Source organism: Oryctolagus cuniculus, chromosome 8 (assembly GCF_051225735.1).
Source record: "Oryctolagus cuniculus isolate XC-2025 breed Fujian yellow rabbit chromosome 8, ASM5122573v1, whole genome shotgun sequence".
In the NCBI taxonomy this organism is placed as follows: Eukaryota; Metazoa; Chordata; class Mammalia; order Lagomorpha; family Leporidae; genus Oryctolagus; species Oryctolagus cuniculus.
Genome location: NC_142874.1, coordinates 46,486,744 through 46,513,616, shown reverse-complemented (window position 1 = coordinate 46,513,616; position 26,873 = coordinate 46,486,744). Strand labels below are relative to the sequence as shown.

At 47.4% G+C, this 26,873-nt stretch overlaps 1 protein-coding gene across 6 annotated transcripts in view; it reads left to right on the top strand.

Moving 5' to 3' along the window:
- The first annotated feature begins 203 nt into the window (after positions 1 to 203).
- Positions 204 to 26,873, top strand: part of ARHGAP10 (Rho GTPase activating protein 10) — a 346,158-nt gene continuing 319,488 nt past the window's right edge. For 3 of the 6 annotated variants that reach the window (XM_070047463.2, XM_070047465.2, XM_070047462.2), the window contains exon 1: positions 204 to 734. In XM_070047463.2, coding sequence (XP_069903564.1) covers positions 581 to 734 — 154 coding nt within the window. In that variant the 5' untranslated portion in view covers positions 204 to 580. Of the gene's footprint in view, positions 735 to 1,411; positions 1,802 to 5,361; positions 5,521 to 26,873 lie in introns of those variants that run through there. The other 3 variants (XM_070047464.2, XM_089302399.1, XM_089302397.1) reach the window with 3 other exon arrangements.

Genomic DNA, 26,873 nt, shown 5'->3' with positions numbered 1-26,873 from the left:
GCCCCCGCCGCGGGGACGACGCGCCTTCCCGGCCCGCGTCGGGTTCCGCGCCTCAGGGAGCCGACGGTGAGTCACCCCGGCCCGGCAGCTGGAGGGCCGCGCGCGCGCCGCAACCCAACGCCGAGGAAGCCTCGGAAGGAAGAGGAGGGGCGAGTGCGCGTGAGGAAAAGAAGGAAGAGGCGTCTGGGGACGGGAAGGGAGCCGGAGCGAGGAAGAAGGGAAGGAGGAGGACGGAGCAGGGGGCGCCCCGCGGAGCGCGGGGCGGGCCCGGGAGGCGCCTTGGGCGTGCCTGCGGCGCGGGGGCCGGCCGGGGCGGGGCGGCGCGCGCTGAAGGTTCGGCGGGGGCTGCCGGGATTGGGGCGCCTCGCTGGTCGCTGGCCGCGTCGGCAGCTCTTGTGTGCTGCCAGGCTCTGCTCCGCGGGACATGTTCGCGCCGCGCGTGCCGTGCGCCCGGGACTGCTAGCTCCGGCCGGGCTTCCTGCCCGCGCGGCCCCGCACCTGGCCGCCGCCTGCCTGGAGCCCGGCTGGGGCTGACGCGCGCAGCAAGCGGGCGGTGTGCGCCGCGCGGACCGCTGCAATCATGGGGCTGCAGCCCTTGGAGTTCAGCGACTGCTACCTCGACAGCCCGTGGTTCCGGGAGAGGATCCGCGCTCACGAAGCCGAGCTCGAGAGGACCAACAAGTTCATCAAAGAGCTCATCAAGGACGGGAAGAACCTCATCGCCGCGACCAAAAGTGAGCGGGGACCCGGGCGGGCACAGGCTGCGGTATGGCGAGGCCGAGAGCAGCCTCTCCTGGCGGGAGGCGGAGGGTCTGGCACCCCGGTTCATATCGGATCGGGTCGCTCGGAACCCGGGAGGCCCTAGGGTGCTTGCTCCGCCAGCAGCCGGTGGCGAGTCCCCCCAATCACGCCCGTCGATCGGCGGCGGCGTGAGCCAGGGGCCGTGCGCTGGGGCGCGCTGCCCACGACTTTGGCCCAGCCCAGCCCGGCCCGACTGGGCACCCCTTGGTGCTGCGTCCTCCATGGCACTGACCTGAGGCTCTCACGGCCCCAGGGCAGGTTTTGTTCCTCCCTCCTCCCACAGCCTGCAAAACAGAGCCCTCAGTTTGACTAATGTTGGCTCGCGACCTCTTTCCTGAACGTTGAATTCTCCAGGGGGTCCTGAAGCTGCACTTTTGCCAGCTCCTTTCCTGATCGCTCCCCCAACCCTCCGAGCGTCTCATCCCGGGTCCCCCACTGGGCCAGCCCAGAAAGTCCGCCTGGCTTTGTGCTGCTTGCTGCACATTCCTTTGCTTCTCCCGTGCCGAGGAGGGGTCAGACTGGGCTCTGAAAGGGCCGGCGCCAGCGCCGTCTGCAGATAGGGAATTCCGCGCTGGTCACGCGTGGTGCCCGCCTCCCCTGATCTATCTGTTGAGAAATCGGAAGGAAACGGGAGAAATAAGTGTATAACCCAGTAGTGAGCTGAAATGCGTGCCGTGGAGTTGGTGATGCTGCCGGGGATGGCGAGGGGTTCTCTCCAGGCAGGAACTGGGCAGCCTCACCCCCGCTGGGCCCCGCAGCCCTGAATGAGGACGGCTACAGGCACCGGAGAGGGTCTGTGTTGTCCGTGCCGTTATCGCCTATCTGGTTTCTCACTTCAGTAATTTCCAGCCTCGGGAGTTTGTCGCCTGGACACTTAACTACCTCTGGGGAAAGTACTCCGTGTCTGGCCCTCCCTCCTCCTCCCATTTTGTATTGAGGAAAATTGAAGCAAACCCAAGGTACCCTACCGCTCAGGTAGCCAGCTGGGAGCCTGGCCCAGGTAACTCTCATTTAATGAATGAGTTGAAATGCTTTTTAATGGGAAGAATGTAGTGAGCTGTCCATGTAATTGTGGAAGCAGCTTACTAACTTCACTGGATGATCTCCAAGGTACTTACCTGTGGTTCTGTGACTTCTTTGGTGCTGCACAATCACAACTGGGAATCGGTTAGTTTGGGATATGTGGCCTGGGCTGCTTTGGTGGATGGCCCTCCAGCGCCTTGGCGTTGGGTGTGTGCATCCTATGGGAAGCAGGGAGAGAGGTGACCTTAGGCAGGGGAAGAGTGGAGAGGTTCAGGTGGGTGATGGGGCGGGGAGGGGACTCATCCCTTCCACAGTTCAGTCTGAGCCAGTGTCACTGGCTAGGGGAGACCTCTTACTGGTTGTAACAGCTCCTTTCAGAGCTGGGGACATGTGGAGAGAGGCAGATGGCAGAGCCAGTTTGGCCCCTGGTAAAAAGCTATTTCTGTGACTGCATATCAGCTCTCCTGCCAGCAGGACACAGGCCTTGTGTGCCATCAGCAGCGGTGCGGGGGGTGGGGGGGTGGTGTTGTCAGCCTTCCTCCCCAGAATGTGGACTTCCTCAGACTTGTGAATTGGAATCTTTTTTTAATTTTTTTATTTTATTTTTTGACAGGCAGAGTGGACAGTGAGAGACAGAGAGAAAGGTCTTCCTTTTGCCGTTGGTTCACCCTCCAATGGCCGCCGCAGCCGGCGCGCTGCAGCCGGCGCACCGCGCTGATCCGATGGCAGGAGCCAGGTACTTATCCTGGTCTCCCATGGGGTGCAGGGCCCAAGGACTTGGGCCATCCTCCACTGCACTCCCTGGCCACAGCAGAGAGCTGGCCTGGAAGAGGGGCAACCTGGACAGAATACAGCGCCCCGACCGGGACTAGAACCCGGTGTGCTGGCGCTGCAAGGCGGAGGATTAGCCTAGTGAGCCGTGGCACTGGCCTGGAATCTTAACTCCTCCTGATTCTTGTCCTTGGCAGTAAGATGCCTGCTTGGTAATCACGTATAAGTTAGCAAGTGGAAAGCATGTCTTTGTATTGTTCCATTCCACTAATGTAAATTCTCTCCTAGAATTTAACAAAAAACACACAGCTTTTGCTCACGTGCGTTTGGCAAGTTAAGAAGACTGGCTTTCCCCCTACGTGCTCCCTAAAGTTTACTTCTCATTCCTGTCAAAGACTAAGACGACTGGACTTAGATCCGGAGATCTGGGTTTAATTCTTCAGCGTTAGGGCTGGGCTACGTGACAGTTGGGCCTAATTCTTTTGTGCTCAGTTTCTCCTGCCCTGCTTCTTAGAGGGATTCTTCAGGTTCTGCAGCATTTGGAAAGGGTTCCATGAGGTCATTGGAAGCGTTAGTCCAGGTCACTCGTTCATCTGACCTCTTGAGCCTTCTGTAACATTAGAGAGCCCAGAAGGACATTAGGTGGACGATCCACAGAATATCAGTCAGCCAGGTTGGGTTGGTCACATTCCCAGGTGTTTTATACTTTATTTTGCAAAAATAGCCTTTTGTGCATTTTCAGAATTGTATGTTTAAGTGATCTGTTTTAGATTGCTTCGTAGGATGCCTTCCACATGCACTAAATACTTGCTGGATTTATAAAATTTTGATGTGTTAATGCTTTGGAATCTTTTATGAGTATTGAAGGAAGTTGGAGGCCTGTGGAACCTGAAGGCTTACTGCAGAGTTCAGTTCAATGGCAATCAGGAGACATTTAGCACCTACAATTTGTTAAATCCCATGATTGAGCTAACAGAGAAGTAATAGGTACAGGCCCTTGCTTTTGAGTTTACTGTCCTGTAGTTGAATTCACTTCCATTTAAGGAACAGTTTCTGAATTCCTGTCTGCACCATGCTAAGTGCTTGAAGAAACAACGGATGCTCCGCATTAAAAATTGACAAGTAAATACTGCCAGGAATGAGAGTTTGTTGTAAGGTTAAGGCAGAGGGGGCTGTGTTTTAAGTAAGGACTAGAACCTTGGCAGATGGAACACACCTGCCACCAACACACCTGCCACTTTGGGGGAGTGAGGAGCCTAGTTTGCCTGCAGTCAGAGCTCATATCAGGGATAGAACGGGAAGGTTAGTTTTAGACTATGGAGAGCCATAGACGTGAGGCTGGGAACGTGACCTTAGTCCTTGGGGAGGATCACTGAAGGTTCTTCAGCAGAAGACTGATGTAATAGGCAGGAGATGGTTTAGATGCAAGGCTGGGCCGGCGCCGTGGCTCACTAGGCTAATCCTCCGCCTTGCGGCACCGGCACACCAGGTTCTAGTCCCGGTAGGGGCACCGGATTCTGTCCCGGTTGCCCCTCTTCCAGGCCAGCTCTCTGCTGTGGCCAGGGAGTGCAGTGGAGGATGGCCCACGTGCTTGGGCCCTGCACCCCATGGGAGACTAGGATAAGTACCTGGCTCCTGCCTTCGGATCAGCGTGGTGTGCCGGCCATTGGAGGGTGACCCAACGGCAAAAGAAGACCTTTCTCTCTGTCTCTCTCTCTCTCTCACTGTCCACTCTGCCTGTCAAAAAAAAAAAAAAAAAAAAAAAAAGATGCAAGGCTGGGGAACATCTAGCCAACAGGCCTGTAAGGCCTGCAGACTCATTTGGTCTGGCCCTACCAAGTCAACCGCAGGTGGAACTTGACGTTCAGTACGTCTATGGCAGGGTGATTTTTAAGTTGATAATTCTGAGTGGCTCTTGGCAGAAAAAAGTTTCCTCACCCAGGGTATAGAGACTGCATTGAACATTTGTGTGTAGGGAGAGATTGGAGATAGCAGTGCAGATGGGGAGAGCGCCAGAGAGGAGAGTGACTGATGTGGCAGATTTGCAGATCATTCATTCACTTAACTCAGCTGGTTGTCTGTTTAAATAGCTTTTTGAAAAAGTCCTTTTTTCACTGCTTGCTTTTCTGGAGTCGCCAGTGTCCTCTTTCAATGCAGTTTAAAGTTCTGTAGGCGTTTGTTGCAATGTCTGTGTAGTTCCTGGTGATTCTTAGAAATCTATTGCATAGTTGCCAGAAAAGCCATATATGCTTTCATATTAGGTGTCTTTTGAGAGCGCATATTCTGTCCTATAGGGAAATATTTTCTCTTAAAGTTTTTATTTGAAAGATAGGCAGAAAGAGGGAGAGCTCTTTCATTTGCTGGTTCACTTCCTTAAATGCCCTCAACAGCCAGGGCTGGGCCAGGCTGAAGTCAGGAGCCACAAATTCTTACCTCGTCTTCCATGTAGGTGGCACTGTCCCAGCCGAGATGATGAGGCCATGATCTGCGGTCTTCCCGGGCTCATTAGCAGGAAGTTGGATCACAAGTGGAGTAGCTGGCAGAAGATAGGTGATGCTATGCCCTTTAACATCCCTTAGGATTAAGGGAATGGAGTCTCTGAGGGGGGAATGTTGTAGGCAGGCATACAGGATAAAACTGATCAGGTTGGTGAGCTGCAAGACCATGCCTTCACCACGCCCTTGTGTGACCTCATGACTCTACCTGGCCACACCTGAGTGCCCAGTGGCCAATCAGGTTAATTAACCACTCCGCTTTGGAAGTGGATTAAAAGCCTGGGACACGGTGTGCGAAGCCCTTTCCTTTGGACTTTCGCCACTGCAGGCGTTTGCTGCCCCTGCACCTCCAGGCTATGTGGCCTCTGGGCCACCCACCCCATGCTTCCTGGCCTGCATGCTCCTCCATGTGGCTGGCTCCTGGTGCTCGGTATGAATCCAGATTTATCTCTCTTTTAGATAGGGCCCTCACTTTCCTATGCATTTTCTCCCTACATAAAAAGCTTAAAATGTTAAAAAAAAAAAAAAAAAGTGGAGCAGCTGGGCAGTGGGGCATTCCAAGTGGTAGTTTAACCTGCTGTGCCACAAACCTGCCCTGGGAAATATATTTTTTAAAGATATATTTATCTGAGGCTGGCGCCGTGGCTCACTAGGCTAATCCTCTGCCTGCGGTGCCGGCATACCAGGTTCTAGTCCCGGTTAGGCGCCGGATTCTGTCCCGGTTGCTCCTCTTCCAGTCCAGCTCTCTGCTATGGCCCAGGAGTGCAGTGGAGGATGGCCCAGGTCCTTGGGCCCTGCACCCGCATGGGAGACCAGGAGGAAGCACCTGGCTCCTGGCTTTGGATTGGCTCAGCGCGCCGGCTGCAGCGTGCCGGCCGTAGCGGCCATTTGGGGGGTGAACCAATGGAAAAGGAAGACCTTTCTCTCTTTCTCTCACTGTCTAACTCTGCCTGTCCCAAAACAAACAAACAAACAAACAAACAAAAAAAAACAACCAACCAACCAAACCCACACACAAAAACCATTTATTTGAAAGAGTTGCAGAGAGAGAGAGAGAGGTCTTCCATTCGCTGGTTCACTCCCATTTGGCCACAACAGCTGGAGCTGTGCCAATCCGAAGCCAGGAGAGAGGAGCTTCTTCCAGGTCTCCCATGCGGGCGCAGGGGCTCAAGGGCTTAGGCCATCTTGTGCTGCTTTCCCAGGCCATAGCAGAGAGCTGGAACTGAAGTGGAGCAGCTGAGACTTGAACTGGCACCCATATGGGATACTGGTACTGCATGTGGTGGCTTTACCAGCTACGCCACAGAGCCGGCTCGGGAAATATTTTCAAAATAAATATTATTAAACCCTTGTAAGTGCTCTTTGGTAACATTTCTCTGTGTCCACACACAGTGTTAAGCTGGAGGGGTTCTCATGATTGAGCCTGCTCTTTTCACAGACATAGTAAAAGATGTAAAAGACCTTGTTAGTGGCAGAGCCAGGACTAGAATTCAGGTCTCCTGAGATGTAGTGTTGGTATTTCTTTTCAACTTTGGTATTTTGCTTTTTTTCCTAGAGGAAGGCATAAAAGTTCCCTTTTGCTGTTTTCATGTTGACTGTAGCAGAGAAATCCGTTTGGAGGATTATCCTAAACTGTAGTTACCTTAAACAGATTGAGGTTCTGAAGACTTCAAAGAATTTTACTTCTTTGTAAACTGGAGCCTTGGTTTCCTTTCTTGTAAAATGTGACTAATGCAGAAAGTGCCGAGGATTGATGCAAGTGTTTTGAAAATAGAAATGTAAAGTGCTTGTGTAGAAGCTCTTGTTAGTCCGGCCAACCTTCTTTTTTCTCTTCTGACAACCCAGATTTTGTTCAGGTGTCTACACTCTTGTCCAGATGACTCCAGGAAAGGCAATTAGAGGTGATTCTGATTAGCATACCTCAGGGGTTTTCCATCCTCTCTGCCCGCAGTGTGATCACCTGGGTGAACTGGAGCAAAGATGTGCAGTCAGGGGTGAGAATCAGTCACTACACTAAGCTACAGCACTATAGTAAACCCATTTTCTGGGCTGGTAGTTAGGTAAAGGATGAGGATGTACCCTAGTTCTGGCTACTGAGACACAGTAGTCTCAGCTGGAGGTTTTAGGAAAAGGTTTCCTTTTGTCACTGAAGGAGACTTAAGAAAAGATGGCTCTGGGGTAGGTGTTTGGTTTAGTGGCTAAACTGCTGGTTGGGGTGCCCAAATCCCATGTGAGCTAGGTTTGATACCTGGCACCACCTGTGACCCCAGCTTCCTGCCAGGCAGGGGTGATGGCTCAGTTCTAGACACTCATGGAAGACCCAGCTTGAGTTCCTGGCTCCCAGCTTCACCTGTCCCAGTCCCTGGGAAGCTGGGAGTGAACCAGCAGGTAGAAGCTCTGTCTCTGAAATACATAGTTAAAAAAATTAACAAAGAATGCTTCTCTCCTCTTCTGTATTGTCTGGTTGTGATGCCTACATCTGCTGTCCACCTTGGGGCCCATGAGTGGCACCAGCCTGCAAGAAAGTGGAACAGCGAGCTGACTACACTGAGTTCTTGAGGCTGTTGTGGGAGCTGCTGATTGTTCCATGCCTGGCATCAGCTAGTTTGACTTGGGTTCTCTGCTACTTAACATTCTGATTTTTGGTTGTGTGATTTAATAGATTTTGTGCTAATGCTCCCGTAAGTGAAAGCTAGAGAAGAATAGAACAAAGATTTTAAAGCTGAATTACAAGTATCTTTTTTTCCCAGAACGGAAAATAATGCTCATGTGTGTGTTCTGCCTCACAGAGGTCACTGTGGGCCCTTGTAGTTGGGGGCGTCGCCTGGCTCATCTCTATGGAGACTGGCTGTGAAAATGATAGTCAAACTTGAGCCAGGATGGGACCCCGACAGGCTTGACATGTTTTACTCACTGCGGGTAGCTGTTGACCTGACTTGTAGTGGTTCCTGCTCGGAGCCTGCCGCCAGTGAGCCGTGTCCACTGAGAATGGTTTACTGGTCAGCCGCTGATCTTAGGCTCTCAGTGTCTTTCCAACACGATGCTTTGCCTTTCTCTGTCCTCTCATTTTCTGGAGCCCTTTGATCACCTCCTTGTTCTTTCTGCTGAAGTTGTCTGGGAGGGAGGGAGAGGACAGAGGGGAGGAGGGTGTTTTTTGTATTTCATGGTAAAATAGTTGACAAGAGAATGGGTGTAGGATGAGAGTGTAGGTGGGCTGGCCCATGTCATAGCTTACTCAGCTGGGGTCTGGATGCTTTGCTTTTGTGTACCCATGTTCTTGTGTGTCAAATGGAGGTGACATCACTGCCTACTCCGTTGGGTTACTAGTTAGACTAAATGAATGAATACAAGTAAAACATTTAAAATTAGTCCTCAAAGGCCACCAATTACTGTGATATGTCATCCAAATTGCAAGTATATATCCTAATTTCAAGGCTTTCTTGGTGGACAATGGCTGCTCCAGTGCACAGACCAGTTATCTAACCTTTCAGTGCTTATTGCTCCTACAAATGCATTTGTTTGGATCATCATTATCAGAGACCAAGAAGATAAGCAAAATTCTCCAGCCCTGTAGTTGAGGATGCTGGGAAATCCTGAAAATAAAATCAGAGCCCAGTGGTGTCTTGGAGAAACATTTTCCAGAGTTTATATCTGATTCTCAGAGATCCAAAGATGACATAGCAGGTGTCCCTGAGTCTGCTGGAACTCTGCTGAGGCTTCTACTTGAGGGTTTGAGCAGTTGGCAACAGACCTGTCTCATCCAGGGCACTGATGAGGGAAGGTTGATGAGAGAGCTCTGCTCCAGGTGCTGAGCTGACCTCAATGACTTCGGATACCTGTAATTATAGTGATACTTCTTGAGGACATTAACTCCAGCATTTCATCTTCTGGAAACTCTAACAAGTCTCTGAACAGTGGTTGTCTTTGCTGTGGTCTTGCATGATCAGAAAGAAGAGACCTCTTGGAGATATTTTCCTAAGAACTGTTAGATGATTCTGTTCTTCCCTGAAGAAATCAAGCCCTTTGGACAGAGAGGGCCAGAGAAGCTGTTTGCACTATGGTGACTCTGGTAGCTGTTTATCTCCATGCTCACATGGAATCTACAAAAAATTCCTGGAAATTGTGTTAAGAAAAAATTATGCATGGCTTTAAGTTTCTATGTATGTAGATAAATTTATTTTTAAATTCTATTTAAAAAAATGTTTTCATTTTATTTGAAAGGCAGAGCAAGAGCAAGAATGAACGCTTCCATGTGCTGTTAATTCTCCAAACATCTCAATAGCAGGAGCTTGGAACTTTGACCTGGGTGGCAGGGACCCAAGTACTTGAACTATGACCTGTTGCCTCCCAGGGTATATGTTAGCAGGAAGGTGTAATCAGAGGTGGAGTTGGGACTCAAACCAGGCACTCTGATACGGGATGTTGGTATTGCAAGTGATGTCTTAAGCCCTGCATCAAATGCCTGCCCCCAATTTCATTTTTTCATGAACTTTTGGAAGAACCCCTGTATGTATTATTTTTCTTTTTTTCTTTTGTCTCTTTTGATGCAAAAAAAAAAAAAAAGGAACTAGATAAAAATACGTGGTCTGGGTTACCATAAATCATGATTTTAAGTGGTTGTTGACTATTTGGTAATATATAGGCAAACTGTTTACATTTGACTAGTTAATAAAAACATGGTGCCTTTTGTCACTTTGAAGTTTTGCTACTACAAATGCAACTGGAAAGACATTGTGTTATGGGATTTAGTGTTGAACATTGCCTCTGACTTTGTGTGTCTTGTTTATTGAAAACTTGTGTGGTCAAATTTGCTTTATTTCAGGATTTGTGAGGGAGTGTATGGAAATTTGTAGATTATAATTTTGATTGTGTATCTTGAATGTTTTATTAGGTTACTTTTAGTAGAATTATGTTTCAGATAAATAGGCAATTGCAAACTACATCTGAAAATTTTAAAATGTATATTTGAATAATTCTAATAGTGGTAGCTAACTTGTGAAGCATTCAGTATTTGCTTATCTTTGATAAATTCAGCATGGGCATAGTGGAATGTTAAGAATTACTTGGTGTGGTGTGTTATTTACCCCATTGTATGGATTAGGATGTTGAGAGAGATTAATAGCTTGTCTGACACACAGCTTGTCACTGGTGGAGCTGGAATGTGAACTTGGGTTTGTCTTGACCCCGATAGTAAGCTGTCTCTGTGAGTGGGTGTAACCGTGGCTTCTGCTGGGGAGGAGGTGACGGCAAATCTTGGTTATTTGGAATGTGTGTCCATGGGGTGATTTCGTTAGGAGACTGTTCTTGTTAGGTCAGTACAGTGATCATGATTTAAAACTTGGTGACTCTGAAGGCCATTGCAACTGAAAATTGATGGCTGATCCGACTTGTAAGGATAGACATTCAGAGAGATGTTGTAGATGTAGGGTACAAGACACAGACCCCACTTACAGAAAGATCCTTTCCCTGCTCTGTATTCCCTCTCCTCCCTCTGCCTCTCTTCCTCCTTCCTCAGTGCCCTCTCTTCCACATTGCTCATCTTACCTTTTAGAGCAGTACATTTTAAGGTAATGTTAGACTTTCCTTAAGAAGTTTGAGATACTTCACCAATGTGGAAATAGATAAGGAAGATCCAAAGAAACATGAACAAAGGGGTGCTTCGAATAGTTCATGGAAAAATGGAATTAAGTTTTTATGCCAAAGTAAACTTAATCTGTGCATGTGAGGGGTCTTAGAAATGTTAATGGGAAAAAACCTATGCATGGACTTAAGGATTTTTCTTTTTTGCATCAAAGCAGATTTTTTTTTACTTCCATTTTCCATGAAGTTTTTGAAGAACCCCTGTATTTGCCCGCAGCACAAGAAAAAAACTTGTAAACCTCTCCCTGCCTTTCGTTCCAGGGCAGGAACTGCCTCCAGTCTGGTGTTTATTATACCTAGCATTTATTTTTATTTTTTATTTTTAAAGCTTTATTTATTTGATAGAGAGAGGTCTTCCATCCGATGGTGATGGTTCACTCCCCGGGTGGCTGCAACGGCTGCACTGATCTGAAGCCAGGATCCAGGAGCCTGGAGCTTCCTCTGGGTCTCCTACACGGGTGGCCCAAGCACTTGGGCCAACCTCCACTGCCTTCCCAGGCCACAGCAGAGAGCTGGACTGGAAGAGGAGCCACCAGGACTAGAACCCGGTGCCCATATGGGATGCCGGCGCCGCAGGCGGAGGATTAACCTAGTTTGCCACCATGTCAGCCCCAGGTGGTGGCTTTTACCTGCTATGCCACAGCGCTGGCCCCTATACCTAGCATTTAAAAACAGCTGTATGCACCCCTATAATGTGATTTTGAACTTTAATGGTTTTATGGTAAATTTCCTTTCCCCCCATCTATATTATATTTGTGATACTTGCAGCTCTGTTTCACTTAGCTCACTTTTTTTCTGTAAGTAGCACCTAAAAAGACTGTTAATTGTTGTTCTGCGCTGTATCTTGTATCCATTTGTTTATTTGAGAGGTGGACAGCTCCTATCCACTTAATTAACTTCCCAATGCCTGCAGTGGCCAGGGCTGGTGTAGTGTGCTATGTGTGTGGCAGGAGCCTGATGGCTTGAATGATCACTGCTACCTCTCAGAGTTTGGGTTAGCAAGAAGCTGGAGTCAGGAATTGGAACCATGAATTGAACACAGGTGTTCCGAAGTGGAACTGAATTGTCCTAATTGCTAGGCTTAACAGCCCCTTCCATGCATTTTTAAAAAAATTTTGAGACTAAATATTTTTAGAGAATATTGACTATGAAAGTCTTACTGTAATTTTCTAAACTTTTTTTTTTTAATTAGAGAGTGAGAGATTAAGGCAGAGCAGTCTCATCTGCTGGTTGACTCCCCACATGCCTGCAATGGTTGGGGCTGAAACCCTGAAACCAGGAGCTGGAAATTGTATTCCAGTCTCCTATGTGGGTAGCAGGGACCCAACCGCTTGGGCCGTCACCTGCTGCCTTCCAGGAGGCTGAAATTGAAGGCAGGGGCTGAGACTTGAACCCAGCCACTCCAAAGTGGGAAGTGGGCATCCAACCAATGACTTCACCACGAGACTCTAATTTTAAAAACTTTGAAATACTAACTGTAATGGATGAATCTATGGATCTCAAAGGCATTTGATAAATTTTCTTGGTGATACTTGGTGTTATCAGCTCAGTGTGGAAAATCAGCCAGCCAGTTTACATTCCAGCACTGCAAGAAATAACTGATCGTAATGAAAACCAACAAATCTTTCAAAGCCTTCTGCTGTATTGAAACTAGACTTTAGACGTCAGAATTTAAGGGGATGAATGCTGTTGATAATCAAGCTGGTGAGGGCAGGTGAGCGTGGTTTTCAGCAGTGATTGCTCAGGCTATTGTAGCGAACCGCAAAGCAGGTAGGAGCCCCAACCCGGTTTCCTGATCTCGCCAATACCGCAAACATACTTTAGAGACTGGTCAAGGGGACGCTTTTGTATTGAGAAAGCCCTGGCATCCTTCTCGTTAAACAAACACACATACTCTGAAAACCCCTGAACAGCACATTCCGAGGACAGACCGAGATCGCACCCCAGGACGCTGCCTTGGCTGGACTGGATGCCCTGGTTTGACGAGAATTTCTTCCTCGTGTTTCCTGGGAAGATGTTAATCCAGTCTCCTTCCTCCTCTGCTCACCCAGGGGCGACTCCTGCACTTGGCTGCTAAGGCGTGGCTCTGGAGGCAAGTCCTGGGGAGGTGTGTTGCTGGGGGAGGGGGCTCATTGGGCCAGAGCAATGTCACTGAGGTCCGCACAGGGGATGTTTGGTGGTTTTTTAGAAGAATGAGTGATGTGGACGATTACGGAGGCCCTTGGTTTCTCTTTATTAGTAAAACAGACGTAGTAAGAGCTGTGCCTCAGAGTGGTATTATTTAGCCCTCATTTATTATCGAAACAAAATTTGAAAAGGAGAGAGAATTTCCCATCCTTTTGGCTCACTCTCCAAATCCTGCAGTGTTTGGGACTAGGCTGGGGATGAAGCCAGGAGCTGGAAACTCAATCTCTTGTGGGTGGCAGGGACCCAACCACTCACTGCTGTCTCCCAGGGTGCACATCCATAGCAAACTGGAATGGGGAGTGGAGCTGGGTCCTGCACCCAGGTACTGTGATGGGTTGTGCCGGTGTCCCAGCTGGTGCACCAAATGCCTACCCCTTGTTACTTATTAAGGGATCTTAGACCTCTGCCTGACCCTGGTACTCATCATTTTTATTGAAAGAACTCTATCCCGACTTCTTTTGTTGAACATAAACACAGTTGTTACTTTGCAAATAGTGACAGTAGAAATAGGCTGGAATATATTCATTTTTCTTTCAGGCTAACAACATTTTGACACAGTGCTGAATACAGGCCTCTCACTTACTAAATGGGAGAAGCCATCTGTAATAGTGCCTTGGAATCCAGCATATCACTGAAGATTTCTGCTTGAAAGTTTTGGAGACAAAGCCAGAAATACAAGGGAGCAGAGCTCTGTTGGCATAATATCATGTATATTTCAGAATCTGCCAGATAGTGCAGCTGTCACTCTGACAGTGTCTGGCTTTGTGAAATGCAGGTCAAAGACAGCACAGCAAAGGTAATTAAAGAGCATGGTGTTGAAGTCAGGTGTACATACTGTAATCCTTGGCTAAGTTGCTTGAATTCTCTGTGCCTTCATTTCCTCTTAAAAATATGGAAAGCTGTTCAGTGTTTCAAATCTTGCTCAAGGAACCAGCACTGTGACACAGCAGGGTAAGCTACCACCTGTGATGCTGGCATCCTGTGTGAGCACCAGGTCAAGTCCCAACTGCTCCACTTCTGCTCCAGCTCCCTGCTAATGTGTGTGGGAAAGCAGCAGAGGATGACCCAAGTGCTTGGGCTCCTGCACCCATGTGGAAGACCCAGGTGGAGCTCTGGGCTTCTGGCTTCAGCCTGGCCCAGCCCATGCTGCTGCTGCTGCCATTTGGAGAGTGAAAAAAACGGATGGAAGACCTTTCTCTCTGTCTCACACTCTGTCTGTGTCTGCCTTTCAAATAAATAAAGTAAATCTTTAAAAACAATTCAATTGATGGAAGCGCTCTCCTCTCTCCTTCTCTCTCTGTATCTCTGCCTTTCAAATAAATAAGTACTTTTTAAAAAACTTTAAATAAAGTGTCTGGGGATGGGTTTCGTGGTGCAGGGGTGAAGCTGCTGCTTGGGATGCCTGCATCTCCTATTGGAGTGCCTGGTGTGAGTCTGGTGCTTCTGCTTCTTGCTAATGTGTCCAATGAGGCAGTGGATGCTGGGAGACTAGGATGGAATTCCAGGCTCCTGTCTCAGGCCTGGCCCAGACCTGGCTGTGATGGGCATTTTGAGGATGATGCAATGGATGGAAGATCTGTCTCTCTTTCAAGTACATGAAAAAAATAAATTTTAAAATAAGTATCTGAGCCATAGTAAATCCTATATGTGTTTGCTAAGTGTAGAGAAAATTAAAAAGCTGTTTATAGTCATGACCACAGTCATCCTGTTGTGACAGTAGGCAGAGGTGTCCTCACAAACCACTGGACTCCAGGTATTGAGAGTGTGTGCTAGAGGCTTAACGGTAAAGAGAGGTGCTGTGTGTCTTTGCAGGAGTTAAGAGTTGTTCATGAGACAAAGTGAAAAGGTTTATTTTGGTGCAGAAAATCTTTGAAATCAATGAGTCGTTTTTTTCATTATACACACTTGGCACAAACTTTCTGAACTCCCTTGTGTGGGATGCTCTGGCTGTAGTTAACAGGACTAACCAGTTCCTAGGTGTGTGCATGTGTGCGTGCGCACATGTTCATGAACCAGACCTCCAGGAAGGAATCACTACTAAGTTCAGACCAGAAGGAGGGGTCGGAGCTTCCGTGTTCAGAGTAGGGAAGAGGAGAGATCCTCCTAGGACAGAGAAGATGCACCTGAGGCGCCTGGAGGTAGGAGAGCACATCCTGCAGCTGGGGAGATGGAGCGGACGTGGGCTGGGGGCACAGGAGGGCAGGGACCCTCGCAAAGCCAATGAAAGACTCCAATCCAAGGGGAGTGGGAAGAGGATGGAAAGCTTTGAGCAGGGAATTGATGTGCTCTGAATTGTACCCGAGGATGGTTTCTCAGGGCGTGGTTGTGAGAAAGAAGTAGGGGAAAGCAGGCCCAGAGGTGGGAGGTCAGCCATCTGAGCCTGAGATTTTGGTGGAGTGAGGGTTTAGAGGCCTTGGGAAGAGGGGGACTGGTAGTGATGCTGTGGTTCCTGGCTTGGGCAGGTGCATGCTGTTCACTGAATTGGTGCAGCTCAGGGATTTTTTTTTTTTTTTTAAAGATTGATTTATTTGAAAGAGTAACACAGGAGAGGCAGAAAGAGAGATCTTCCATCCACTGGTTCAGTCTCCAGTTGGTGTAACGACCGAAGCTTCACAGATCGAAGCCAGGAGCCAGGAGCTTCTTCCGGGTCTCCCACGTGGGTGCAGGGGCCCAAGTACTGGGCCATCTTCTGCTTTCCCAGGCCATAGCAGAGAGCTGGATCAGAAGAGGAGCAGCTGGGACTAGAACTGGGTCCCATATGGGATGCAGGCACTGCGGGCAGTGGCTTCACCTGCTACCCCACAGTGCCAACCCCAGGGATGGGTTTTGACTTCAGATGTTGAGGTTGAGGTCTGTCTGAGCTATGTCAAGGACATGTTCAGGAGTTTGTTTCTAATATGGGTCTGTCCTTTAGGAACAGGGACTGGAGCTACAGAAGAAGATTCTGGATAGGAAGCAGCTGAGATTGGATCTACCCAGAGAGAGAGGGTGGGAAGGCAAATGGTTCAGGACAGATCCTGAGAACAACTTGTAGGGAGCAGGAAGAAGACTGTGAGAAAATGACAAGATATAGCTAGAGAGGCAGGTGCCATGGGAAAGAGGAGGGGGTAGACAAAGTCATGCTGTAGAGTTCAGGTGACACTGTCTTAGCCAGAAGATGCCATGGGTGATGGTGGGGGCTAAGCAGGAGCCCAATGGGTGGAGGTTGCGAAGAATGAGTCTGGGCAGAGGGCTCTCCCAGTATGGGAAAGAGCAGAGATGGAAGATTGAGGGAGCATCTTGGAGTGCAAAGTGCTTCTGGATGTAGAAGATGGGATTCAGATGCCAGGTCAGGAGGGGCACACCCTTCTTGTATTTTGCAACGGAAGGAACAAACAATGTGCATATGTCCAGGTGGATTTGTGCATTTGTGGCCGGACGCTGAGGAGATTATCAGCTGATGGATTTATTTCCTCAGTGAGGTAGATGGCAAGGTAGTTTTAGTAATTTAAAAAAAATATTTGAGTCAGAGAGGGAGAAAGAGAGAGAGCTCTTCCACCCACTGGTTCATTCCCCAAATGGCCAGGACTGGGCCAGGCTGAAGCCAAAAGCTTCTTCCTGGTCTCCCACATGGGTACAGGGGCCCAATACTTGGGCCATTTTCTGCTGCCTTCCCAGGTGCATTAGCAGGGAGCTGGATTGGAAGTAGAGCAGCCAGGACTCGAACTGGCTCACATATGGGATGCCAGCATTGCAGGCAGGCGTTTAACCTTCTATACCAAGCTCCAGCCCCTAGTAATTAATCATATGTTAATTTCTTACCACATTCTTTTTCTGATTAATAAGTAATTCATTATAAGAGTCTTTTCTCCTTTGTTTGGAAAGGGTGGGATCATATAGATAGAAAACTGAGAAGAGGTTGTGGTGACAGGGAACGTGGGAGTAAAGCAAGTGCACCACCCTTGATACTGTTGCAGAGTTCCTGTCTGAGTTTATTCTGCTGGCATTCCAAAGACCTCAGAAGTTCATCTTATTTAAAAAAAATATTAAATGAATGAAAATACGTTTCTTTTTCACTGATTTTTCTGTTTCATCTGTTGGAGTTTCGCTGGCTGTCTTCCAAGGCCTGCCAAGAGGGGCTGACGTTGAGATGCCTCAGGTTAAGCCGCCTCTGTCTATGCTGGCATCCCGTGTGAGCACCGGTTTCGGTCCTGGCTGCTCCACTTCTGATCCAGCTCTCTGCTGATGCACCTGGGAAAGCAGCAGAGGATGGCCATGGTGCTTGGGATCCTGCCCACTGATACGGGAGACCTGGAAAGAGCTCCCGGCTCTTGGCTGCTGCCTGACCTAATCTCGGCTCTTGTGGCCACTGGGGAGTGAACCTAAGGATGGAAGATCTCTCTGCCTTTCAAATCAGTAAATAAGAAAATGCCTTTGGCAGCATCTGGGAACCTTCTAGGACTTGAAGTTTCTACATTTTTGCGTGAAAGAAGAGGAGAAATAGCCGGCGCCGTGGCTCAATAGGCTAATCCTCCACCTTGCGGCGCCGGCACACCGGGTTCTAGTCCCGGTTGGGGCGCCGGATTCTGTCCCGGTGGCCCCTCTTCCAGGCCAGCTCTCTGCTATGGCCAGGGAGTGCAGTGGAGGATGGCCCAGGTGCTTGGGCCCTGCACCCCATGGGAGACCAGGAAAAGCACCTGGCTCCTGGCTCCTGCCAGGATCAGCGCGGTGCGCCGGCTGCAGCGGCGGCCATTGGAGGGTGAACCAACGGCAAAAGGAAGACCTTTCTCTCTCTGTCTCTCTCTCACTGTCCACTCTGCCTGTCAAAAAAAAAAAAAAAAAAAAAAAAAAAAAGAAGAGGAGAAATAAAACTTGTAAGAGTTAAAATGTAGTAATTACCTACGGTCTACAGAAACATGTTTTCTTTGTGGAGACTTCCAGTACTTCAAAGTGGAATTCATTGATTGTGACCCTAGAGTGGATGTTGGCCTGTTTTTGTAGAAGGTATTTTATCATTGAGAGTTCAGATTTTTGGCATAAAACATACATCATCACTCATTTCCTTGAGTTGTGAGTAAGAGAAATGCCACTAAGACCGTTTGGAGCGAAGCAGGGAATTTGGCTCACGTGAGGCCCGAGGATAGGGTGTGCTTAGATGCACAGAATCTGACGTTCCAATGTTGTCATCAGGGCTGTGTGCATTTCCCTCAGTTGGCTTCGCTCTTTCCATGTGACTGTAGCATAAGGCTTCGGTTTTTCTTACTGCTATGGGAATTCAGGAGAACAGTGACTCCTTTGCCTTAGAGCAGTGATTCCCCATGGGGCAATTTGGACCTCTCTGGAGATAGTTTTTTTCGTTACAACCTGGCATCTAGCGGCTAGAAGTCGGGGATGCTGCTAAATATCCCAGCAAGCATAGGACAGCATCCATCACAAAGCGCGGTCCAGCCCGAAGTAGTAGTAGTACTGTGGTTGAGAAGCTCTGCCGTGGGGGCTGCAAGAGCGTGTCATCCAAATGTAGATGCTTTGGAGAATAAGATTATGCGAGGGGATTGCTGCACGTCACCCTGGGCCTGTGGTTGCCCTGCACGGAAGCCCTGTCAGTTCTGCATCTCTTGCCCACGTGGACCAGTTCACTGAGATGTTGAAGATGGTATGCTTGGGGGGCCAGCGCCGTGGCTCACTTGGTTAATCCTCTGCCTGCGGCACCGGCATCCCATATGGGTGCCAGGTTCTAGTCCCGGTTGCTCCTCTTCCAGTCCAGCTCTCTGCTGTGGCCCGGGAAGGCAGTGGAGGATGGCTCAAGTGCTTGGGCGCCTGCACCCGCATGGGAGACCAGGAAGAAGCACCTGGCTCCTGGCTTTGGATCGGCTCAGTGTGCTGGCCGTGGCGGCCATTTGGGGGGTGAACCAACGGAAGGAAGACCTTTGTCTCTGTCTATCTCACTGTCTAACTCTATTTGTCAAAAAAAAAAAAAAAAAAAAAAAAGGTAAAGATGGTATACTTGGACCAGCCTGAATTGTTGTACCAGCCACTGGAATGAAGATGCAGGCAGCAAGTGATTGAACAGAAAGCCAAAGCTTAGGACAAAGGGAGCTGGAGGAAAAAATAGCTGATGCTGACGTCTGGTACAAAATTATGCTTCTGCCAAAATAAATAAGATGTAGAGATCTCTACACTACAGAGCTCAGAGTTAACAATATTGAAACATTTCTTGAGAGGGTAGATCTTCAATTAAGTGATCATATGACAGAAGGAAAACAGATAAAACCCAAAAGGGGTGGGAGGAAACTTGGGGAGGTGGTGGCATTGATTTGTGATGGTGCTTTGTTGGTTTCACAGGTATATACTTATGTCTAAGCATACCAAGGTGTGGGCATCAAATACTCAAAAAGCTGTACACATTTGAAAAATAGAAACTGAGATTCAAGACAGACATGGATTTGTACTTCTGAAACTGCTTGGTCACCGTGTTTTGATCTGGGCCTAGGGAGTACATGTGGCAAACCAGGACTTTGAAGATAGCAAGTCAAAATAAGAATGCCTCCTGTATTTCCCCATTGCTTGCCTGCTGTATGCTAACCAGATGGTGGAGGGAGAGGTGGAACCGTGAGAGGGTGGAAATGAAGACTGGTTCCTGCCGCTTCCTGTGCTATAAGGCGTGGCTTTGTATTAGTTGGTGTTTCATCACTATAGTGAATTACCTGGCCAACTTTATAAGGAAAGAGATTTCTTTTGGCTCAGTCCAAGATCTGGTGGGCCCCACTAGTTTGTCAGCTTTCCTGCTGACAGCCCTGAGGTGCGGGGAAGCATCACACAGCAAGAGTGCAAATATCTGCCTCTGTGCCGTCTCCAAGGAAGCCACCAGAATCTAATCATAGGAGCTATACTCAAATAGCCAATTCATTCACCTCCTAAAGGCCCTAACCTTCAAATACCACAAATGGGTTTAGTTTTTACCCTCTTTGTACCATTAGTGTAAGACTGTGGGGATGAAGGGCAACAAACATTTAAACCATAGAAAGGTTGTTGATGGGGCCCACGCTGTGGTGCGGTAGATTAAATCCCTGGTCTGCAGTGCCCACATCGCATATGGGCGCCGGTTGCTCCACTTCTGATCCAGCTCCCTGCTAATGTGCCTAGGAAAGCTGTGGAGGATGGCCTAAGTGCTCAGGCCCCTGCACCCATGTGGGAGACTTGGAAGAAGCTCCTGGTTCCCATCAGCTCAGCTCCGGCTGTTTGCAGCCATTTGGGGGAGTGAACTAGCAGTGGAAGACCTCTCTCTCTCTCCCTCTGTGTCTACCTCTCTAACTCTTTCAAATTAATACAATAAATCTTAAAAAAAAAAGATTGATAGAAAAAGATGTCTGTGGCTTACACTGTTTTAGCCACTGATCATTGCAAAACAACTTTTTGATTATTGTGAAAGAAACTTTACAGTATCTTTAAATATTTTTAATTTGTTATAGTTTAAGAAATTATTTTTAAAATTAAGTAGTGGTGTTCTGGCTTAATTTAAATTTCTGACACTGAGAATGCCCCTGTTTATTTTTAGAGTAACAAAGTATTGTTTTGAATACCTGATCTTTGTGAATATAATTCATCTAGCAGAGTGGGTTGAGTAATTTTACATCGTTTTTCCTTCTAAACAAAATATTTCTTGAATGTGAATCAGAGCAAATATTTTTTCTTTCTAATTTTATATACTATCAATTATATACTGTCAGTGGTTTTATGAAATTGAGATCAACTGCGAAGCCCTGTAAGCACCTAGGAAAGTTGTGTGTGTGGTTGTGTGTGTGTGTGTGTGTGAAGAGAGAGACAGACTTTATTTTATTCTGAAATTACACGGTAGTCTCTGGAAATATTGTCCTTTTTTCCCTTTTATTGTGGATGCTGAGTAGTAGCTAAGGATTTGAAAGTAGTGAGATGACTTATTTGCACTGTTTTTGTTGGTAGACTAGGAGAATCCAGATGGTTAAGTTAAATGTTCAGTGAACCCTTGAGGCCTATTAGAAATGGCTGCTTTATCTTAATCGATACTGCTCAAAAGGCTTGCATTGTTATGCAAATTAATCTGTTGATGAAGAGTCATACATCCAGAAACAGGATGTATCATTTAACCACAGTTAACAGTTTTTTGTTGGCTGTAAGATGAGTGAGTGCCTTTTGGCAGCATCTGCCTGACTATGGCAGGACCCATTTATCTTGGCGATCATAGAGCTAAAAGATTTTAGAAAGTGCTGCTTTGTCCAGAAAACAGAGGCAGTTTGGTAAAGACTTGTGTATGTTGTGACTTTGAAGTTTTCTTTCCAGAAGCCCTAACACTGAGAATACATTTCCTGAGTTAGTGGGCCAAGTGAGGGCTGATGGAAAGGAGTGGGGCGGGAGTGGACGCCGGTGGAAGCTGGTGATGCTGAGGTTTGACCTTTGGAAGGGGATGGAGGCCTGCCCTGTGCAGGTGCAGCGGGGGTGGGGCTGGCTGTTGATGCTTTTTGAGATTGTGGCATCCGTTTAGTGAGCACATTGCCAAACTCCAGCATTTATGTCGGGAAGAAAACTAGACTAGAATGGAATTAATACATACACAACTTTGTGGGAGCATTTTGTGTGTGTATGTGTGTGTGTTTGTATTTTATTCATAGTTTAGATGTAACCAAACTGTTGATTATTGTTTTGTCGTAATTCATTTATTTTAAAGATTTTTTAATTTGAAAGGCAGAGTTGCAGAGGCAGAGACAGAGAAATGTCTTCCATCCCCTTATTCATTCCCCCAGATGGCCGCAGTGGCAGGAGCTGGGTCCACCTGAAACCAGGAGCTTCTTCTGGGTCTCCCATGTGGGTGCAGGAGCCCAAGGACTTGGGCCATCTTCTACTGCTTTCCTGGGCCATAGCAGAGAGCTGGATCAGAAGTGGAGCAGCTGGGACTCGAACTGGCATTCATATGGGATGCTGGCACTGCAGGTGGACGATTAACTTGCTATGCCCCAGCGTCAGCTCTTGTAATGATTCCTTTAAAGGGAATAATCACATAGCCAATTTTGTGTGTGTGGATATTCATTTTTATATATTGGCTTTATTAAAATGAAGATATATCAGTTTAAAAGAACAGTTTAAAAGAACTGCTGTCTTTTGATGACATCGGGTTCTAGTCCTGGTCGGGGCACCAGATTCTGTCCTGGTTGCTCCTCTTCCAGGCCAGCTCTCTGCTGTGGCCCGGGAGTGCAGTGGAGGATGGCCCAAGTCCTTGGGTCCTACACCCGCATGGGAGACCAGGAGAAGCACCTGGCTCCTGGCTTTGGATTAGCGTGGTGCCCAGGCCGCAGCGCGCTGGCCATGGCGGCCATGGGGGGGGCGAACCAACGGCAAAGGAAGACCTTTCTCTCTGTCTTTCTCTCTCACTGTCCACTCTGCCTGTCAAAAAAATAAAAATAAAAAAAATAAAAAATAAAAAATCAAGGGAAAGGAAGACATTTTCAGATGATCTGGAATATTGGCTATGTTTTTCTGTTTAATATTTCAAAAAATAAAGACTTCTGTTTGTTTTTTAAGGAAAACAATTTAAAAAAATATTCATAAAAGTAATGTTACTCATGATTTCAAAGGCACACAGGTTTGATCTGTACTGATAGTCTGGTATAATTGTCATATTCCTACCTGATTTATCACTGATAAGAAGAGGGTTTTATTACTTAACTCTCTTAAAGGAATATACTTTTCTTTCTCAAAAAAATTGTATTTATTTGAAAGGCAGAGAGAGAAAGAGATCTTTGGTATGCTGTTTTTATTCCCTAAATACCTACAACAGCTGAAGCTGAGCAGGCTGAAGCCAGGCACCCAAAATTCAATCTGGGTCTCCCAGGTGGGTGGCAGGAACTCCAGCACTTGAGCCATCACCCACTGCCTCCCAGGGTGTGCATTAGCAGGGAGCTGAAATCAGAAGTGGAACTGGGACTTTGACCTAGCACTCTTGGTATGGAATATGGGTGTCATGAGCAGCGTCTTAATCGATACACCAAATAACAGCCATTCCTTTTCTGTTTAGAGGTATTTTCGGTGATGGTATTCCAAATGTATCCTTGAAATAGATTGCCTCCTAACTCACCTGTGTGGAACCTGTTCCCCAGAAGGTTAAGAACTTTGTCCACAGTCAGTCATAGGGCAAAATCATAGACCATATCAGTGAATTCGTTTTGGTCCATTTAGAAGGGTTTCAGAGTTGACCTAATAGTAAATGTAATAAACCTCAGTTTGCATGTGAAAAGCTGGAGTTCACAGCTTGGTCTCCTGATTCCTGCTGTAGAGCCAAAGGATTGCCCTGCCCTCTTAACTCTGTTGCTGAATGGCCGCTTGGACTTTGTCCTGCTTCCTAGTTCATAAGCTGTTTTGTTGTGTTGTTTCACTGAAGTCAATTTTCTTATCTGTGTGCACTACTGAAGAACAATACACGTGCAAGTAGGTGTAATATTTTAAAGTATTCTTTTCCTTTTGAAACCATTTTTGTATTGCTTACATAACATTCATGTATGTTAAATTTGCATCAGGATGAGAGTGAGAAAAGTATTGAGACTAAACCATTTAATAACTCAACTGAGTGCGGCTCTTCCTCTTGATGTGGAGACAGGAATGGACTGAGCAAGTGACACGTGACGTTTCATAGTTGGGTCTTCTGTTCATCTGTTTCTCAACTTCCTAAGGACTTTGGTTTCCCTCATCTTTTTTTTTTTTTTTTTTTTTAAGATTTATTTATTTTAAAGAGTTACAGAGCGAGAGAGAGAGGTCTTCTATCCACTGGTTTGCTCTCCAAATGGCTGCAATGGCTGGAGCTGAGCCAATCCAAAGCCAGGAGCCAGGATCTTATTCCATGTTTCCCAAGTGGGTGCAGGGACCCAAGGACCTGAGCCATCTTCTACTGCTTTCCGAGGCGCACTAGCAGGGAGCAGGATTGGAAGTGGAGCAGCCGGGACTTGAACCTGCACCCATATGGGATGTGGGCTCTGTGGGCTGGGGCTTTAATATGCTGTGCCACAGCACCCACCTTGGTTCCCCTCATCATGCTCACTCACTCCAGATCTCGGTGAACTCTCAGTGTGTGTTTTTGTCCTTTCCCATTATTGTCTAGCATGGGACCCGGCTCTTGGTTGTTGGATAAAGGTGCTGAGTAAATCCTCATCTGGCTCCTGAAATATTACTGTTGGAATCCATGAAGTCTAGAGAGGAGGTTCAGCAAAGAAGCAGATTCAAGTGTGAGAGAATGCAGAGTCTTTAATTTCCTCCTGGTGTTCAGGTGTCAACTTGAGGCAGAAAGTGCCTTTTCTAAGGAAGTAACTGTATCATCTGAGGCTGTCTGAGCAGCCTTGGCAGTTTCCTGCTGAGTATTATCTGATGAAAGCCCACCAAACCATAGGCGCAGGAGGTGACAGGGGCTGGGGTCTGGTGAGAAGGTGGTTTTGGCCTCAGCTGAGTGGAGAATCTTCAGATCATGGGGACAGTCTGAGCAGGCACTGGGGCACGTGGGGGCAGTGTTCAGGAACTTGTGCGGGCTCTAGAAAAGCTCTGTGGTGGTGCCAACCAGTAGTTCACTTCTTCTGGTTGAATTCCTTCCTGATTGTTTGGGTTATATGCCGAACCATGCATGCATGATGGTTTTTCTTTAGTCTCTCCCCTATAGAGACAGTGTGGGTGAAATCTGTTACACATGATTAAGAGTAGACTATTCCTGTTAAATTTGTTTCACACAAAGGAAGCAAACAACAAAAAGAGATTTGTTACACATTGAAGTTTTGTGTTCTTTTGTTAGATTTATAGCAGATCGAAGTCCTCGAAGAAATACTAAAATGCTTTCAGAATAACAGCTTTGAAAAAAAATTCCCAAAGAATAATGATATAATAAAAGAAAAATTATTTAAGGAAAACCAAAGCTGTAATGTTTAAAGTATTTGTTTTAAGAGGAACAAATTGTCATTTTATTCTAATTAAAATTTTTACTTGGAAAGTACATTTTTTACTCCTGCAGATTTTTTCTTGCATAACCAGTTCTCATTGATAAGCCCATCCTGGACATTCTGTGTTCGTGGCCTCCCTTTCCACTTAATTTTGCTTGGATAATGGCGAGACATTCTATTCCACTTGACTGTACTTGGGAAGGGACTGTAGCTGTAGGGATAGCAGTGTCATCTCACCAAGAAGAAAGAGTGGGCTTTTTTTTTTTTTTTTTTTTTTTGACAGGCAGAGTTAGTAAGAGAGACAGAGAGAAAGGTCTTCCTTTTTCTGTTGGTTCACCCCCCAATGGCCGCTGCGGCCGGCATGCTGCGCCGATCCGAAGCCAGGAGACAGGTGCTTCCTCCTGGTCTCCCGTGCGGGTGCAGGGCCCAAGGACTTGGGACATCCTCCACTGCCCTCCCAGGCCACAAAAGAGAGCTGGACTGGAAGAGGAGCAACCGGGACAGAATCTGGTGCCCCAAACGGGGCTAGAACCCAGGGTGCTGGCACCGCAGGCGAAGGATTAGCCAAGTGAGCCATGGCGCGGCCTCCTTTTTTTTTTTTTTTTTTTTTTTTAAACAGGGGCCTTAAATTAGGCAAGCTGCTGAAAGTATTTTAGGGAGCGGCTTTACTTTTGTACTTCGGTGGGGGGGGGGGTTTGCCTATCTTTCAGAGGGTGACCTGTCGCTAGGGAGGGTAGGGGTGTTGTATGTCTGTGGTCCCACTGTGAGTCAGTCTCTGTGTGTTTTGTCCTTGCTTTATATTGGGTTACCCACCCCTCTCACATATTGAGGAGCTCTGTGTCAGAAACAACAGGCTGCAGGCATCAAGAAGAAAAAGGGTCAGACCTGACCCCGTGGGTGATTTCTTCCCTCTCCCATAACGGTGGCAGGTGGTTGCTGGCTATTGTTGAGGTCTAAAGATTTCTTGGCTTTTCTTCATCACAGTTGCAAGGTGCCTCACCATGAGAGTCATTTTCTTGGAGGGAAAAAAGAGGAGGGAAACTCTGAGCCTTCCCTGCGAATCTCCAATCAGGTTCTCTTTTTATTTCATGGGCCACAGTAGTCCTATGGCTGCTTTAAGCTGCAAGTGAGTCTGGGAAGAGTTATTTGTGGACCAGCTAGTGTTGTACACCAAGGCAAGGGGAACACAGATGGGAGTGGCTGTGGAATGAACCAGTTTCTGGATCTGCCAAAAATGGCTAAAAATTCTGGTGGTGAGGATGTCCGTAGTGTTTTTCCATTTAGCAGCAGTTCAACAGCAGGTCTTCATTGAGCACTGATAATGTGAACTATGTTGGCACTGATTTTAGGGAGATGAAAAAGTATAGTGTCCTACCCAAACTGGTAGTCCAATTATGGAAATAAAAACCATGGAACAAAGATTCTGTGTGGTTGAGTGTTAGGTTTTCTCATCAGACTAAAACCAGAGGGGCCTTCATGGACACCTGTGTCGTGAAAAAGGCTGTCCCTGAGGAGAGGGACCTTGGTGTAGGATGGTGGCAGTGCAGGTGCTGTGAGAGGATGAGTGATGCTAGATGGGACGTTAGCAGGATGTCCTGACTTGTTTAGATGGGCTGAAAAATCTACATCAAACGATCATGTTTCCTAGCTTAGTCGATAACCAGAACCAGAAAGTCGTTGTGAACCAGGGGCTGTCTGGCTTCCAGGAGACGGCTGTGCTACCCAGCTGGTCTTCCCGGTCTTGCCTGTTCCCTGCCCATCATCTTGATTTCCCTTTCCCAACGTTCTGTCCCCTGCAGCCCCCATAGCGTCTGTTTCTTCAAAGCTCTGCTTCCTCCAAATCTGGGTTTCCTCAAGAGTTTCTATGGAGTGTTCTCTCAGACCCACCTGCTAATAGTAAGTAACACAGCATTTCCCGATTCTTTAGTCCGGATTCTAAGAGAATCTATTGTCCTTCTTTGGAAGAGGTTAGCAGGCTTGGCTCCTGCTTACTGTTCTGCATGACTATTGGCTGCCCTTGAATCTGGTGTTT